This window comes from Coregonus lavaretus (genome assembly GCF_964263955.1).
Source record: "Coregonus lavaretus genome assembly, chromosome: 11".
Classification (NCBI taxonomy): domain Eukaryota; kingdom Metazoa; phylum Chordata; class Actinopteri; order Salmoniformes; family Salmonidae; genus Coregonus; species Coregonus lavaretus.
Genome location: NC_139998.1, coordinates 36,702,299 through 36,719,454, shown reverse-complemented (window position 1 = coordinate 36,719,454; position 17,156 = coordinate 36,702,299). Strand labels below are relative to the sequence as shown.

General features: G+C 45.9%; 1 protein-coding gene across 1 annotated transcript in view; it reads right to left on the bottom strand.

The window, feature by feature from the left end:
* The window catches only part of LOC311137532 (cadherin-13-like), a gene marked incomplete at both ends in the record, with an annotated part of 523,767 nt that overhangs the window by 239,250 nt on the left and 267,361 nt on the right, over window positions 1-17,156 (bottom strand). Inside the window, one exon of the mRNA XM_084172059.1 lies at window positions 5,518-5,662. Within this exon, the coding sequence (XP_084028185.1) occupies window positions 5,518-5,662 (145 nt within the window). The remainder of the gene's footprint in view (window positions 1-5,517; window positions 5,663-17,156) is intronic.

Genomic DNA, 17,156 nt, shown 5'->3' with positions numbered 1-17,156 from the left:
CTTACTCAAGGGCACATCAACTGATTTTTCACCTAGTCGGCTCGGGGATTAGAACCAGCGATCTTTCGGTTACTGGCACAATGCTCTTAACCACTAAGCTACCTGCCGCCCCATAGTGCCAACTTTAAAGTTTTGGGAAGAGGAATAATGGTCTGGGGCTGTTTTTCAGGGTTTGGGCTAGGCCCCTTAGTTCCAGTGAAGGAAAATCTTAACACTACAGCACACAATTACATTCTAGATGATTCTGTGCTTCCAACTTTGTGGCAACAGTTTGGGGAAGGCCCTTTCCTGTTTCAGCATGACAATAACCCTGTGCGCAAAGCGAGGTCCATACAGAAATGGTTTGTTCGAGATCGAACACCTTTGGGATGAATTGGAACGCCGAATGCGAGCCAGGCCTAATTGCCCAACATCAGTGCCTGACCTCACTAAATCTCTTGTGGCTGAATGGAAGCAAGTCCCTGCAGCAATGTTCCAACATCTAGTGGAAAGCCTTCCCAGAAGAGTGGAGGCTGTTTTTTTTATTATTTTTTTATTTCACCTTTATTTAACCAGGTAAGCCAGTTGAGAACAGGTTCTCATTTACAACTGCGACCTGGCCAAGATAAAGCAAAGCAGTGCAATAAAAACAACACAGAGTTACATATGGGGTAAAAAACATAAAGTCAAAAATACAACAGAAAATATATATACAGTGTGTGCAAATGTAGCAAGTTATGGAGGTAAGGCAATAAATAGGCTATAGTGCAGAATAATTACAATAGTATTAACACTGGAATGCTAGATGTGCAAGAGATTATGTGCAAATAGAGATACTGGGGTGCAAAAGAGCAAAATAAATAACAATATAGGGATGAGGTAGTTGGGTGGGCTAATTTCAGATGGGCTGTGTACAGGTGCAGTGATCGGTAAGGTGCTCTGACAACTGATGCTTAAAGTTATTGAGGGAGATAAGAGTCTCCAGCTTCAGAGATTTTTGCAATTCGTTCCAGTCATTGGCAGCAGAGAACTGGAAGGAATGGCGGCCAAAGGAGGTGTTGGCTTTGGGAATGACCAGTGAGATATACCTGCTGGAGCGCAGACTACGGGTGGGTGCTGCTATGGTGACCAATGAGCTAAGATAAGGCGGGGATTTGCCTAGCAGTGATTTATAGATGGCCTGGAGCCAGTGGGTTTGACGACGAACATGTAGTGAGGACCAGCCAACAAGAGCGTACAGGTCACAGTGGTGGGTAGTGTATGGGGCTTTGGAGACAAAACGGATGGCACTGTGATAGACTACATCCAATTTGCTGAGTAGAGTGTTGGAGGCTATTTTGTAAATGACATCGCCGAAGTCAAGGATCGGTAGGATAGTCAGTTTTACGAGGGCATGTTTGGCAGCATGAGTGAAGGAGGCTTTGTTGCGAAATAGGAAGCCGATTCTAGATTTAACTTTGGGTTGGAGATTCTTTATGTGAGTCTGGAAGTTGAGTTTACAGTCTAACCAGACACCTAGGTATTTGTAGTTGTCCACATACTCTAGGTCAGACCCGTCGAGAGTGGTGATTCTAGTCGGGTGGGCGGGTGCCAGCAGCGTTCGATTGAAAAGCATGCATTTAGTTTTACTAGTGTTTAAGAGCAGTTGGAGGCTACTGAAGGATTGTTGTATGGCATTGAAGCTCGTTTGGAGGTTTGTTAACACAGTGTCCAATGAAGGGCCAGATGTATACAAAATGGTGTCGTCTGCGTAGAGGTGGATCTGAGAGTCACCAGCAGCAAGAGCGACATCATTGATATACACGGAGAAAAGTGTCGGCCCAAGAATTGAACCCTGTGGCACCCCCATAGAGACTGCCATAGGTCCAGACAACAGGCCCTCCGATTTGACACACTGAACTCTATCTGAGAAGTAGTTGGTGAACCAGGCGAGGCAGTCATTTGAGAAACCAAGGCTATTTAGTCTGCCAATAAGAATGCGGTGGTTGACAGAGTCGAAAGCCTTGGCCAGGTCGATGAAGACGGCTTTATCCACATGGGGCGGGAGGAACCGTCCGTCCGAACACCGGCACGAGGCCGGCCGACAGGGGCCCTCCCAGGTGGATAACGAATGCCAATCGGTCAAGATGTATGAAATACTTATGTATGGGGCGGCAGGTAGCTTAGTGGGTAAGAGCGTTGTGCCAGTAACCGAAAGGTCGCTGGTTCTAATCCCCGAGCCGACTAGGTGAAAAATCTGTCGATGTGCCCTTAAGCAAGGCACTTAACCCTAATTGCTCCTGTAAGTCGCTCTGGATAAGAGCGTCTGCTAAATGACTAAAATGTAAAAATGTATACTGAGGGCTGCAGGGCCTGGGTTAGCCTCTACATCACCAGAGGAACAGAGGAGGACTAGAATAAGGATACAGCTAAAGGCTTTAAGAACTGGTCTTCTAGTGCGTTGGGTACATAGAATAAAGGGGGCAGATTTCCGGGTGTTATAGAAAAGATTCAGGGCATTATGTACAGACAAGGATATGGAAGGATATGAGTAAAGTGGAGGTAAACCTAAGCGTTGGGTAACAATGAAAGAGATAGCATCGCTGGAGGCATCAATTGAGTCGGTCTCCGCGTGTATAGGGGCAGGTTTAGCTAGGCTGGGGGGTCTACAGTGATATAGTACAATTAGAAATAACCGAAACAACAACAAACTAACCATGTTTGGGCTGAGGCTAAACATAAACAGGATGTAGTACCGTAAAAAGGAACAGTCCAGCAGACATCAGCTGTATAGCTGAGTTATCATAAGGTCCGGTGGTAAAGCACTAGAGAGTAAGAGGCCATGGCTAGCGTGTGCTAGCGGGCCGGGGCTAGCAGATGGATGGAATCTTCGTGGTTAACGTCGTAACCACATCAGACGATTTCGTCGGCAGACCAGTCGTGTAGGATCGGCGGGGCTCCGTGTCGACACTAGGTGGTCCCGTCCGGTTGACAGAGCGGTAGATAGCCGGGAGATGGGCCTAGCTCAGGATGATTAGCCAGACCACAGCGTCCGTTTTGTTGTAGCTAGCTGGTAGCGATGAATCCGGAGTTAAAGGTCCAGTGATTCAGTGATTCCGGGGGAAAAACTGATATGTTCTGGGTCGATAACGCGCTGTGCAGACTGGCCGAATATCCGGTGATTAATGTCCAGTGATTAAAATTAATCCCGCAGAAAAAAAATCCAATGTTCTGGGTGAAACACCGCTAGCTGTGGCTAATAGCAAGTAGCTAGTTAGCTGGCTAGCTAGTTTCAACTGGAGATTCTAGATTCTAGATAAAGGTAAGTCAATAATAGAATCCGTTCCACATTGAGTGAGGCGGGTTGCAGGAAAGTATATTTTGTAGAAGGATGAAAAGTCTGATAGGGAAATATGTACGAAAAATACAGAAAAATAGGGTATTTACAGGCTATTTACAGACACGATAAAAACACAACTGCACTACTACGCCATCTTGGATGTTATAGCAGCAAAGGGGGGACCAACTCCATATTAATGCCCATGATTTTGGAATAAGATATTCGACGATATTCGAATATCTCATTCAATATTCCACATACTTTTCTCCATGTAGTGTAGTTCTGAAATGTTAATGTAGCGGAATTTGCAAAACCTTAACTTGTCTCTGTAAATGTATTCACACTTTTAACTTAGGACGATTCATCTGTATTTTGGCTTGAACCTCCATAACCCAATAAAAACCTTGCCTGCTGGGTATCTGTCATTTTCCTGAATCCCACCCAATTCGCTACAAGGCTTTAAGCCATAACTTTACTAAGAGCTACAGGGAAATCTAAAGTAATTCCATCATTTGGACCTTTGGCTATTAGAAAAACCTGCTTTGGTTCTTAATATTAGTTCAATGTGCAACCAAGAGCCCTGTGCCTACTGTTGTATCACCCCAGTGTTAGCTAGCACATCATTATGCCTTCATTAGCCTAGCTGTATGTATCCATACAGCCAAACGGTGCAGTTGAAGACTATTGTCACCATGGGGAATAACACTGTTACTCTACTGACTGTGGGATTCATTTATCTGTTTGCCTGCTGACTTTCCTCCCTTATCTTCTGCTTCTGGAGATGGAGTGTTATGTACAGTATATTTGTTTGTGTGTAGGGATAGGCATTTTAAATAATTTCACTATTCGAATAATATAATAAATAAAATAAAAAATGATTTTCGTGTAGTTATGATGTTTTTTGTAACTGTTTAAACTTGGACACTTGCTTACTGCGCAGCCTATGAAACAGCTGCAGCACAAGTCTCTCCTGAGTCGCACAGGCTGCGCAGTAAGCAAGTTGGGCAGGGGCCGGCGGTGTGTGTGACACCTGAGGGAGAGAGAGAAAAAGTAGCCACTGAATCGCACTAGTTAGACAAACTTAGAAATGCCATAAATGATCTATCATCCCATCTGGCAGTGCCTGTCTTTACTGCATCAAATCCATGTAAAGAAGCAAGCTAAGACAGCCAGAGGCTATTTTGCTGCGCTACCCATCCTTGTCTACAACGTTCCATTCAGATTAAACAACAGCCTACCTGTCAGTTGCTCGTTGTAGCCTACTCCTTCTCATTTAGCTAACTTAATTACATAATTTTTATTCCATTTTTCATTGATTAGAGACATCCCACTTCACGTTACTACACATGGAGCCTCTGTAGTGCCAACAACAACAAGCTGCAAGCGTGAAAGCTGTGTAGGCTATAAGGTAGCCTATGTCTTTTTATGGGGAACACGTCATAAAAACTACATTCAAAAGTTTGTTATTTTATTAAATTAAGCTTTTCAAATGGCCTTGTGTGTGGCAATGTCACATAGATACTTTTATTTAATTGAGACAAAGCCTTTTCATTGATAAAATAGGCCTATTTTTCTCACTCAAAAATGAATACTCTCGCAAGTATTCGAATAACAACGTCCATTCGGATATTCGTATAGTCGAATAACTGTGCCAATCCCTATTTGTGTGCTAATGATAAAAGCACAAGTCAGCTCTTTACAGAGTTAGGACCTGATAACATCTCTGCTCTGTCTCATTAACCTTTTGTGTCGTGCCTTTCTTTCTCTCTATTCTGACACATTCATGGGTTTTTTCAGAGATTCTTGGTGGATGTCTTTGAAAATTGAAGAAGCACTTGAGAACAATTATGTTCTCAAGTACTGAGCAAAACTAATCAATAAGTAATTACTCCAGAATTTTCCTGTCCCTATTTTGTCCCCTCAGCTGCTTTTACAGAGACCACCAGTAATGCAACAATATGAAGTCTAGTCAAAGAATGGTTACTGCTGGCAGTAGCAGATAATTACACTCAATCACCATCTTCATACCAGCTTTCCCTTGACCCAGGGTCGTCTTCAGTAGGAGCCAATCGGGCTGAAACGGGGAGGGACTCCCATAACTTCTCCAATAAGAAACGCTTGATTTCCTTTTCCATTGCAAAATGTTGGCTGCAGTGTGCACTAATGAATATTACCCTGGCCAACATGGGCATAGAGAAGCAGATAGAAGCGCCCCCTACCTGTAGGTGAGCCCTCCAGCACCTCTCCAGCGTAGCGGGTCTCCTTGAAGATGGGCCTGTTGTCATTCTGGTCGTTGACGTCCACCAGCAGGGCAACAGGACCCTCCACCAGCTTCCCACTCAGGTCTGTCACAGACACCTCCAGCTGCAGGCAGGACACACAAGGGTCAAAGGACAGGAGTAGTTCACTCATCCAGCTGGCATTGCAGGGTTTATGCGGGATGAACACTGGGGTAGATAGACTTGTGAAAGCATATAGTACCTGATTGTGTGTTAAACTCCTGAGAGATGAATGTATGAGAAGAAGAGGTCAATCAAGTGGTTGAAAATGTGTAACAAAACGAGTGTATTTTGTATGAATGAGAGTAGTTTATGTATTTATCCTCGGACTCAAACACACACACACACACATACACACACTTGGCACACAGGCACGTAGCACATAAAGCAGTGACTACATTATTTCCAACAATATTCCACTTAAAGCACTGTAAACTCTATGTAAAAAATGGAGAGTGGTGCCAATCTAGTGCTATTCCATTTGCCTCTGTTCTCTCTCTCTCTCTTTCCAAACACTACAGCAGCAGAACTTATAACGTAATGAATAGATGGACAGTGATAAAAGTTAATGACCGTAATTTTCACCCAAATGATGTCGCAAGCATTTATCTCCCGCTGAAACGAAAATGTCACTTAGAGGGAGACTTTGTAACATCAGTCTTAGGCTCTGTGCAGGGGGGGTAATTACATTGCGTTTTATTGCCCATGGTCCGCAATTACTCTCAACCAGCAGGAGAGATGAGTGGCTGTTCCTGTTCCTTAATGAGGCGGATGGATCTGGTGTTAGGGACCTGTACTGCTCTGCCATGTTACTGATGAGAAGACACAATGAGAGGACACATTAGGCCTGGTCTCAGATATGAAGAGGTCCTAGTAAGCTCCAAACCACAGGAAGCAGCTTAAACTCACTCACCCCACTGGGCACAAACATCAGTTCAACATCTAGTTTTGATTTACATTTGGTTGAGTCGTCAGCTGTTGTGAATTTAATGTGAAATCAACAAAACATTTCACCATGTCATTGAAGTTAGGTGAAAAATTGACAAAATGCCATTTGGTGATTACTTTTTGCAAATCCAATGAGTTTTCAATGTCATCAACATTTATTTGGGGAGTTGAAATGACGTGGAAACAACGTTGATTCAACCAGTTTTTGCGCAGTGGGACCGCTCACTCACTTCCCAGAATGACTCTGGATTGTGCTCTCATCAAACTATGGATCATTTCATCTACCATAGTTATTTGTCTCTCCCCATCTTCTCTCCTCAAAACACCACACTCCTCCTATCCCCAACTCTCCCCCTGTCCACTTCTCTCCCTTCCTAGCTCTTGACACTGTGTCATTTACATTTACATTTTAGTCATTTAGCAGACGCTCTTATCCAGAGCGACTTACAGTTAGTGATTACATTTTTTTTTTTTTTTATACTGGCCCCCCGTGGGAATCAAACCCACAACCCTGGCGTTGCAAACGCCATGCTCTATCAACTGAGCTACATCCCTGCCGGCCATTCCCTCCCCTACCCTAGACGACGCTGGGCCAATTGTGCGCCGCCCATGAGTCTCCCGGTCGCGGCCGGCTGCGACAGAGCCTGGATTTGAACCAGGATCTCTAGTGGCACAGTTAGCACTGCGATGCAGTGCCTTAGACCACTGCGCCACTCAGGAGTATGGTGTCAGGTACCTGTGTGATGAAAGGCACTCCCTCCCTCCATCCAGCCTGCTGTCCTGCCTGGCAGCCTGCTGCCCTGCCTGGCCTGCCTGCCTGCCAGCCTATATCAGGCTCTGGAGCTCCTGGAGACAGACTGTACAGAAGCCCTCAGTGTTGTGGTGCTCATCCTGCCTTCTTCTGCCATACAGCTCCTGGTTTCTCATTGTGATATATCTTAGTTTAGTCAGACTCTCTCTCTATCTCCCCCTCCCACCCCCCTCTCTCCCCCTCGCTCTCTTTCTTTCTCTCCCCCCAACCTCTCTCCATATCTCTCCCTCCCTCTCTCTCTGTAAAAGTGGCTGGACTGAAGGTGGAGCTTCATTGTCTCTTCCTATAAGAAAAGTTGAGAGAATCTTCCACAGGCCCATATCACTTATTTATGTATTCAACATCTCCTTACGCTGCAGTATGGGTCCAGGATATCAACCCCTCACCGCGGGGACCTCTCCAGCTTAGCAGAGCACAGGCGAAACAAACAAATCCCGACATCTGACACAAGCTAGCTGATTTAATTACTATGAGTCAGAGTGTGAGACCCAGCTCTGCTTAGTTAACGTACCCACCCCTGTCTGAGATCCAATTTAGCATCATGTGTCGTACACTTCAACGCTGAAATGAGAAGCCTTAATGTTAATTCTTCCCTACCTACCCCAGAGTTTATATGGAGAGCAACTCAGTATGCTCATTGTACTCTGCACTGTCTGAAGATATTGTCGGAAGACATCACGTACAGGTATCTTGAAACTATTTAACCCCAGACTGGATCAGTGTCATTTCAACAGATAATGAACATAAGGCGCCGCTCTAAACCAAAATGAGAAAAATTGAATTAGTGTATGACATCACTTGACATTACAGTCACACAGTCACCTCTGTCCACTGTTTCACACCATCAGAATAACTAATGTACCCGCTTCCTCTCTGCCGTCCAATAGAAATAGCTAACAGGATAATTCCCTTGAGAGTCAGACCCAAGGTATCCATCACAGAGAGTGGTCCGGTGGCGGTGCTCTACTCCTCTCTTATCTAGCACATTAGCTGCTCCTGCTCCCCTCACTGTCAGTAATGCATGACATCACTCCCCCTCTCTATCACACAGGTCATCCACTCTCCCTCTATCTCCTCTATCTCTCCATCTCCAGTTGTGGGCCCCAGGCCAGGCGCACAAGGCATAATGGTAGTAATGAACAGATGCAAGTGAAGTGAGAGCGTTAGGGGTTAGAGGCCTAATGGCCCTATACATCATCAACTCCTCTCCCCTGTCCTCTCTCCTTGGCTGTGTGGTCGGTGGGGAAGCAGCAGCACGGACTACAGTACAGTAGCAGGGGATTTATGAGGGGCCAATTCCTTCCCCTCTGTCTTCATCAGAAAAACTGCTGACTCTCAACTAATAGTGCTCACATGAGCAATCTCATCTTCTCACGCAAACACAAAGGCAAAAACATAAAAACGTGTAGTATGTATGTCTCTATATGACCTAGACTCAAAAACACATACCATCTAGTCCTGTGTATCCGATCTGGCTTGCCTGAACTATCAAAAGTCATGAATGTTTCAGTGTTTTGTACCGTAGCACAGGGGGGCCTGTGAGAAAGAACACCTTAACAATGCTAACAAGCAAAACACATAGACTAATCCTGATAATTACACACACACACACACACACACACACACACACACACACACACACACACACACACACACACACACACTGAAATAAGAAAACATGAATAGGGTAACAGCTAAATGAGATAACACATTCATTTAGGGATATTTAGGAACACAAAAGGCTTCCTTCGGAGACGGGGATTTATAAACAGGCCCCCCTGTGTGTCCTATTGATATTCTCCCTGACACAAACACACCTCACAGCGTGCCGTGTCTGAGTGACTAAGATAACATTAGCTGTGAGCGAGGCACCTCACATCTGATCATTGGAGAATGTATGAACAGAGCCATCATCTGCATGGGAGACAAAGAAAGCAGCTTACATAAGCCTGACTTCAAACGTGGGCCTGTGCAAACTGTATGCAATAACTTTTCAAACGCCACACACCCGCCCCTTCGAATAGCTTTGATTTGCCAGTCTAACTCAGCGACAGTCAACACACACCTCAGCTAAATGACACTGCTTGCCTTGTACTCTTACCTCTGTTGTTTTCAAACATTCCCTTTCTTCCAAATGTTTACACCCTGTCAATAGCACTTATTCTCACAGTACATACTGACTATGTAAGCACTCCTGGTGCTGTACAGAGAAGTGCACTTACAGCTATGTTCACTGCATTTTTAGCCGTACATAAGTTATTTTTACTACAGTGATTTCTTTCTTTCTTTCTTTCTTTCTTTCTTTCTTTCTTTCTTTCTTTCTTTCTTTCTTTCTTTCTTTCTTTCTTTCTTTCTTTCTTTCTTTCTTTCTTTCTTTCTTTCTTTCTTTCTTTCTTTCTTTCTTTCTTTCTTTGTCCAAGTGACTAGAGCTCTGTCTCTGGCAAGGTGAGGTGAGTTGACCCTTCTGTCTGGTGGAAAACCATGTCATGATGCAATGCACTCTCATTAGAGACTGTACTGGAGCACGGCTCCCTGCTTTATCTGTTGATTTCTTTCTGAATCAGGGCCAGATGACTGAGAGATACCAGACCAGTGATTTAAGAGATAGCTAAAGACAGCCACACCGTCTGCTGCCCTCTGAAGTGTGTGACTGCACATCCATTATGCATTGTTCCTATAAATTCATTATGGGTATCAAATTCACCTCATTGATTTCAATAGCTTCTACATGTTATCAGGCAGCCTTCTTTTGACAAGCATTTGTATTAAACATTAGAACAATTGACCTTAGATCAACAGATTCTTATCTGTAAGTACTTGGAATAAGTACTTGTCTGTAGCCCAGGACCTCTAACCGAGAGAATGTAAATTGTGGGTGAAACAATGCGACAAGTCAGCTACAGCAATGCAGTAAGACACGGCTTTGTATACTGCTGAATAAGTCAAATGCTGTAAAAGACAATAGATAGAAGACAACGACTGAAGTCAGTGTGTGACGAGGTGTGAATGAAGGAGTCAGGCGCAGGAGGTAAAACACAGAAGTCCAGAGTTGATTCCGTTTACATAAATAAAACACACCCAGCGTCAAAACGAAACTATCACAAGGGAAATATTCCACCTTGGCAATAACAAATGGAAGAGTAGCTCAACCACTCACTCTCACAATGAAACAATCACTCACAAAGACAAGGGGAACAGAGGGAACACTTATACCCATACTAATTAGGGGAATCAGCACTAGGTGTGTGTGATTGACAAGACAAGACATAACAAGTGGAGTGATGAGAATGGGATCGTCAGTAGCTAGTAAGCCGGCGACGACGAACGCCGAAACCTGCCCGAACAAGGAGGGGAGGCAGCCGTGGCGGAAGTTGTGACACAGTGCCAACATTGTATACCTAGCATAGCTACGTAATTCATTTCTCAAATCTTTAACTCCTCTCTCTTTCTTTCTCTGATAGACATACCTGCTACTACATACTATGGGACTATAAAACACATGCAACACTCCCCATAGTCTCACACACGTTCTGTGGAGTCGACTGAATTAGCACTCCAACACGTCTCCATGGCACATGCCCAACAAGTATCTCAGTGTGGATGAAAGCCTGTGGCCCCAGAGGAATAGAGCAGTGGTGTGGCATATGTAGGAGCCTACACACTTAGAAAAAAGGGTTCCAAAAGGGTTCTTCGGCTGTCCCCAAAAAGATAACCCTTTTTGGTTCCAGGTAGAACCCGTTGGGTTCCAGGTAGAACCCTTTTACCAAAAAGGGTTCTTCACAGGGTTCTGCTATGGAGACAGCCGAAGAACCCTTTTAAGTTCTAGATAGCACCTTTTTTTCTAAGAGTGTATAAGAGCCTTTAACATTTAAGAGTCTGTAGCTCACACCCAAAAGTCAACATTAATGAAGCGAGAATTCTAGAAAAAAATTAATGGTATACTTTGAATTTCATACACTTAAAATACAGTCATTGAGCATTCTTTGCTAAATCTGCATGCATTGCTGAATGACTCATAATGCTCTCTGCAAGCATGTCGTGCCCTGAGAAAATGAGCCAAAGGCAGTGAGAGAATTTCACAGTCCAAACTGAATCAATGGCAGGCACGTTGCCCTAATTTCCCAGTGCCATGCCTGAGAGGGCGGCAGCTAGCTGCTAATGGGAGCCAAGTGGCACTGCATTGCATTCTGTACACAGCTCTGTGCTTGTTATGAAGATGAGGTAGCAGTTTATATCATGGATCACTATAAATATTTCCTAAAGTTGAAAATGTGTGTGTTTTTAAGAGGAGGCAGTGATTTAATTTGGAGGAAAATTACTTATTAAAGGCAGGGAGAATGAGAGAAGATGGGTTTCTCTCGCTCTGGTGAGACAATTACACCCAGCGCACATTACTGGCTGTCACAGTCCCGCCATTACAGCATGTTTATTAGCTGAGCTGGCTATGCCTTCACAAACTGCAGATATCAGACCACTCCCTTCTCCATCCTTATATAATTCTCTCTTTTTCCCTGTCTCTCTCTCCCGCTCTCTGAGTGGTTAGATATATTTCTATCTTTATCACTATAAAAGCTAAGAGATCAAATATTTCAAATTGAGCCATAAGAGCTCTCTACTCCCCTTTATGCTTGATCAGCCTTCTCTGTCTACCTCCCTCTCTGAGTGGTTTGCTAGCTCTCTCTCTTACTCGCTCTCTCTCTTACTCAACATTCAAGAGTCATCTCTACCATTTACTAGCCTCGCAAGCAATCTGATCTCGCAAGCTTACATGGATGTTCGCTACACGGTAATAGCGCAGCGGTAATCAGTCTGGTAATTACGAGGCTAACCATTTACTGTAGATTGAATAAAACACAATGCATAATCTCTGCTTTAGTCATGTACCGTTGATAGTTTCCACATTGATGTCTAACAAAAGGGATCGTTCAACCACAGCCTTGGTCCAAAAAAGAACATTGATGAAAACCTTTTCACATGCACACACCTCAGAAGAAAAATAGTCAGTAACCTTGACATGAGAATGACTGTTCCTTTTTAGTAGAGGAAAGCCATTTATTGGGTTCCCTCCCTGAACTACAATAACCACTAAAACAGAAAACAGTAAACTTTGAATAAGCATTATCTGACTAACACAGAGGATGAAAGGAGCTATAGACCGCTGCAGAAGCAACCATGCATTGCAAAACCGGAGAGCAACATCTGTCCGGTGAAGTCCACAAAACATATTGCATGTAACAAACAGTTACATGACCTACAGTAGGGATCATCAACTAGATTCAGCCACGGGACAATTTTTTCTTGAGTGGATGGTCAGGGTGTCACGATCGTCGTAGAGAGTAGACCAATGCGCAGCGTTAGTTGCAAACATACTTAACTTTATTATCTTTAGTGATAATATAACAACAAAACAATAAACGAAACGTGCAGTCCTACGGTTAACACGGAAACAAACCAAACGGAAACAAGATCCCACAAACACTAAGGGAAACAGACTGTTTAAATATGGCTCCCAATCAGAGACAACCAGCAACAGCTGACACTCGTTGCCTCTGATTGGGAGCCACTCTGGCCAACATAGAAATACCACAACTAGAACTCCCACACAGAACATAAACACATCGAATCTACACACCCTGGCTCAACATATAGAGTCCCCAGAGCCAGGGTGTGACAGTACCCCCCCGCCAAAGGCGCGGACTGCGACCGCGCCTCCACATAAATAAACCAGGGGAGGGCTGGGTGGGCATTCCTCCTCGGAGGCGGTTCCGGCTCCGGGCTTGACCACCACCCTCTAATAATCCCCCCGTAGCGCCCCTGGTCCGGTCTGGCCCCGCTGGCTGGAGCTGGACTGGACATCGTAGGAGCGGATTGCTTAAGCTCCGGTGTGGAGCAGCTGACCGGTACCTGACAGTAGAGACAGCGCCGGAGAAGATGGCTGCCGTTTTACAGCCCTCTAACCAATTGTACTATTATGTGTGTTTTTCCGCGTTATTTGTAATTTATTTTGTACATAATGTTTCTGCCATCGTCTCTTATAACCAAAGAGAGCTTCTGGATATCAGGACAGCGATTACTCACCTCGCATTGGACGAATAATTTTTCTTCAACGAGGCGTTCGCGAAGGATATCCTACAGACACCCTACAAGGCCCAGATCCCCGTCATTCGCGTGAGGAAGAGACGGAGATATCGTGGACGCAGATCCGGGTGCCTTGTAAGGATCCGACGGCGAGCGAGTAAACTGCCTCTCCCATCAATCCTATTAGCCAACGTTCAATCTTTTGAGAATAAAATTGACGATTTAAGATTACGGTTATCCTACCAACGGGACATTAAAAACTGTAATATCTTATGTTTCACGGAGTCGTGGCTGAACGACAACAATGATAACATTCAGCTAGCAGGCTATACGCTACATCGACAGGACAGAACGGCAGACTCCGGTAAGACAAGGGGCGGCGGTCTGTGTATATTTGTAAACAACAGCTGGTGCACAAAATCAAATACTAAGGAAGTCTCGAGGTTTTGCTCGCCTGAGGTAGAGTATCTTATGATAAGCTGTAGACCACACTATTTACCAAGAGAGTTTTCATCTATATTTTTCATAGCTGTCTATTTACCACCACAAACCAATGCTGGCATTAAGATTGCACTGAATGAGTTGTACAAGGCCATTAATCAACAGGAAAACGCTCATCCAGATGCAGCGCTCCTAGTAGCCGGGGACTTTAATGCAGGGAAACTTAAATCCGTTCTACCTAATTTCTACCAGCATGTTAAATGTGCAACCAGAGGGAAAAAAACTCTAGACCACCTTTACTCCACACACAGAGACGCATACAAAGCTCTCCCTCGCCCTCCATTTGGCAAATCTGACCATAACTCTATCCTCCTGATTCCTGCTTATAAGCAAAAACTGAAGCAGGAAGCACCAGTGATTCGGTTAATAAAAAAGTGGTCAGATGACGCAGATGCTAAGCTACAGGACTGTTTTGCTAGCACAGACTGGAACATGTTCCGGGATTCTTCAGACAGCATTGAGGAGTACACCACATCAGTCACTGGCTTCATCAATAAGTGCATCGATGATGTCGTCCCCACAGTGACCGTACATACATACCCCAACCAGAAGCCATGGATTACAGGAAACATCCGCACTGAGCTAAAGGGTAGAGCTGCCGCTTTCAAGGAACGGGACTCTAACCCGGACGCTTATAAGAAATCCCGCTATGACCTCCGACGAACCATCAAACAGGCAAAGAGTCAATACAGGTCTAAGATTGAATCATACTACACTGGCTCTGACGCTCGTCGGATGTGGCAGGGCTTGAAAACTATTACAGACTACAAAGGGAAGCACAGCCGCGAGCTGCCCAGTGACACAAGCCTACCAGACGAGCTAAACCACTTCTATGCTCGCTTCGAGGCAAGCAACACTGAAGCATGCATGAGATCACCAGCTGTTCCGGACGACTATGTGATCACGCTCTCCGTAGCCGATGTGAGTAAGACTTTTAAGCAGGTCAACATTCACAAGGCCGCAGGGCCAGACGGATTACCAGGACGTGTACTCCGAGCATGTGCTGACCAACTGGCAAGTGTCTTCACTGACATTTTCAACATGTCCCTGACTGAGTCTGTAATACCAACATGTTTCAAGCAGACCACCATAGTCCCCGTGCCCAAGAACTCTAAGATAACCTGCCTAAATGACTACCGACCCGTAGCACTGACGTCTGTAGCCATGAAGTGCTTTGAAAGACTGGTCATGGCTCACATCAACAGCATAATCCCAGAAACCCTAGACCCACTCCAATTTGCATACCGCCCCAACAGATCCACAGATGATGCAATCTCTATCGCACTCCACACTGCCCTTTCCCACCTGGACAAGAGGAACACCTACGTGAGAATGCTATTCATTGACTACAGCTCAGCATTCAACACCATAGTGCCCTCTAAGCTCATCACTAAGCTAAGGATCCTGGGACTAAACACCTCCCTCTGCAACTGGATCCTGGACTTCCTGACGGGCTGCCCCCAGGTGGTAAGGGTAGGTAACAACACATCTGCCACACTGATCCTCAACACGGGGGCCCCTCAGGGGTGCGTGCTCAGTCCCCTCCTGTACTCTCTGTTCACCCATGACTGCATGGCCAGGCACGACTCTAACACCATCATTAAGTTTGCCACGACACAACAGTGGTAGGCCTGATCACCGACAACGATGAGACAGCCTATAGGGAGGAGGTCAGAGATCTGGCCGTGTGGTGCCAGGACAACAACCTCTCCCTCAACGTGACCAAGACAAAGGAGATGATTGTGGACTACAGGAAAAAAAAGAGGACTGAGCACGCCCCCATTCTCATCGACGGGGCTGTAGTGGAACAGGTTGAGAGCTTCAAGTTCCTTGGTGTCCACATCACCAACGAACTATCATGGTCCAAACACACCAAGACAGTCGTGAAGAGGGCACGACAAAGCCTATTCCCCCTCAGGAGACTAAAAAGATTTGGCATGGACCCTCAGATCCTCAAAAAATTCTACAGCTGCACCATCGAGAGCATCCTGACTGGTTGCATCACCGCCTGGTATGGCAACTGCTTGGCCTCTGACCGCAAGGCACTACAGAGGGTAGTGCGTACGGCCCAGTACATCACTGGGGCAAAGCTCCCTGCCATCCAGGACCTCTATACCAGGCGGTGTCAGAGGAAGGCCCTCAAAATTGTCAAAGACTCCAGCCACCCTAGTCATAGACTGTTCTCTCTGCTACCGCACGGCAAGCGGTACCGGAGTGCCAAGTCTAGGTCCAAAAGACTTCTCAACAGCTTCTACCCCCAAGCCATAAGACTCCTGAACAGCTAATCATGGCTACCCGGACTATTTGCACTGCCCCCCCCCCCCCCATCCTTTTTACGCTGCTGCTACTCTGTTAAGTAAGTATTTATGCATAGTCACTTTAACTCTACCCACATGTACATATTACCTCAACTACCTCAACTAGCCGGTGCCCCCGCACATTGACTCTGCAACGGTACCCCCCTGTATATATAGCCTCACTACTGTCACTTTATTTTACTGTATATATAGCCTCCCTACTGTCACTTTATTTTACTTCTGCTCTTTTTTTCTCAACACTTTTTTTGTTGTTGTTTTATTCTTACTTTTTTGTTTAAAATAAATGCACTGTTGGTTAAGGGCTGTAAGTAAGCATTTCACTGTAATGTCTGCACCTGTTGTATTCGGCGCATGTGACCAATAAAATTTGATTTGATTTGATTTGATTTGATTTGACCAGGCACCGGTGACCCAGGCACGGGTTGTGCCGGACTGACGACGCACACCCCTGGCTTGGTGCGTGGAGCAGGAACGGGCCGGACCGGACTGACGATGCACACCCCTGGCTTGGTGCGTGGAGCAGCAACGGACCGGGCTGACGATGCGCACCCCTGGCTTGGTGCGTGGAGCAGGAACGGGCCGGACCGGGCTGACGATGCGCACCCCTGGCTTGGTGCGTGGAGCCGGAACGGGCCGTACCGGGCTGACGATGCGCACCCCTGGCTTGGTGCGTGGAGCAGGAACGGGCCGGACCGGGCTGACGATGCGCACCCCTGGCTTGGTGCGTGGAGCAGGAACGGGCCTTACCGGGCTGACGACTCGCACCCCTGGCTTGGTGCGAGTGGCAGGAACAGGCCGGGCCGGGCTGGCGACGCGCACCGTAGGCTTGGTGCGAGTGGCAGGAACAGGCCAGGCCGGGCTGGCGACGCGCACCGTAGGCTTGGTGCGAGTGGCAGGAACAGGCCAGGCCGGGCTGGCGATGC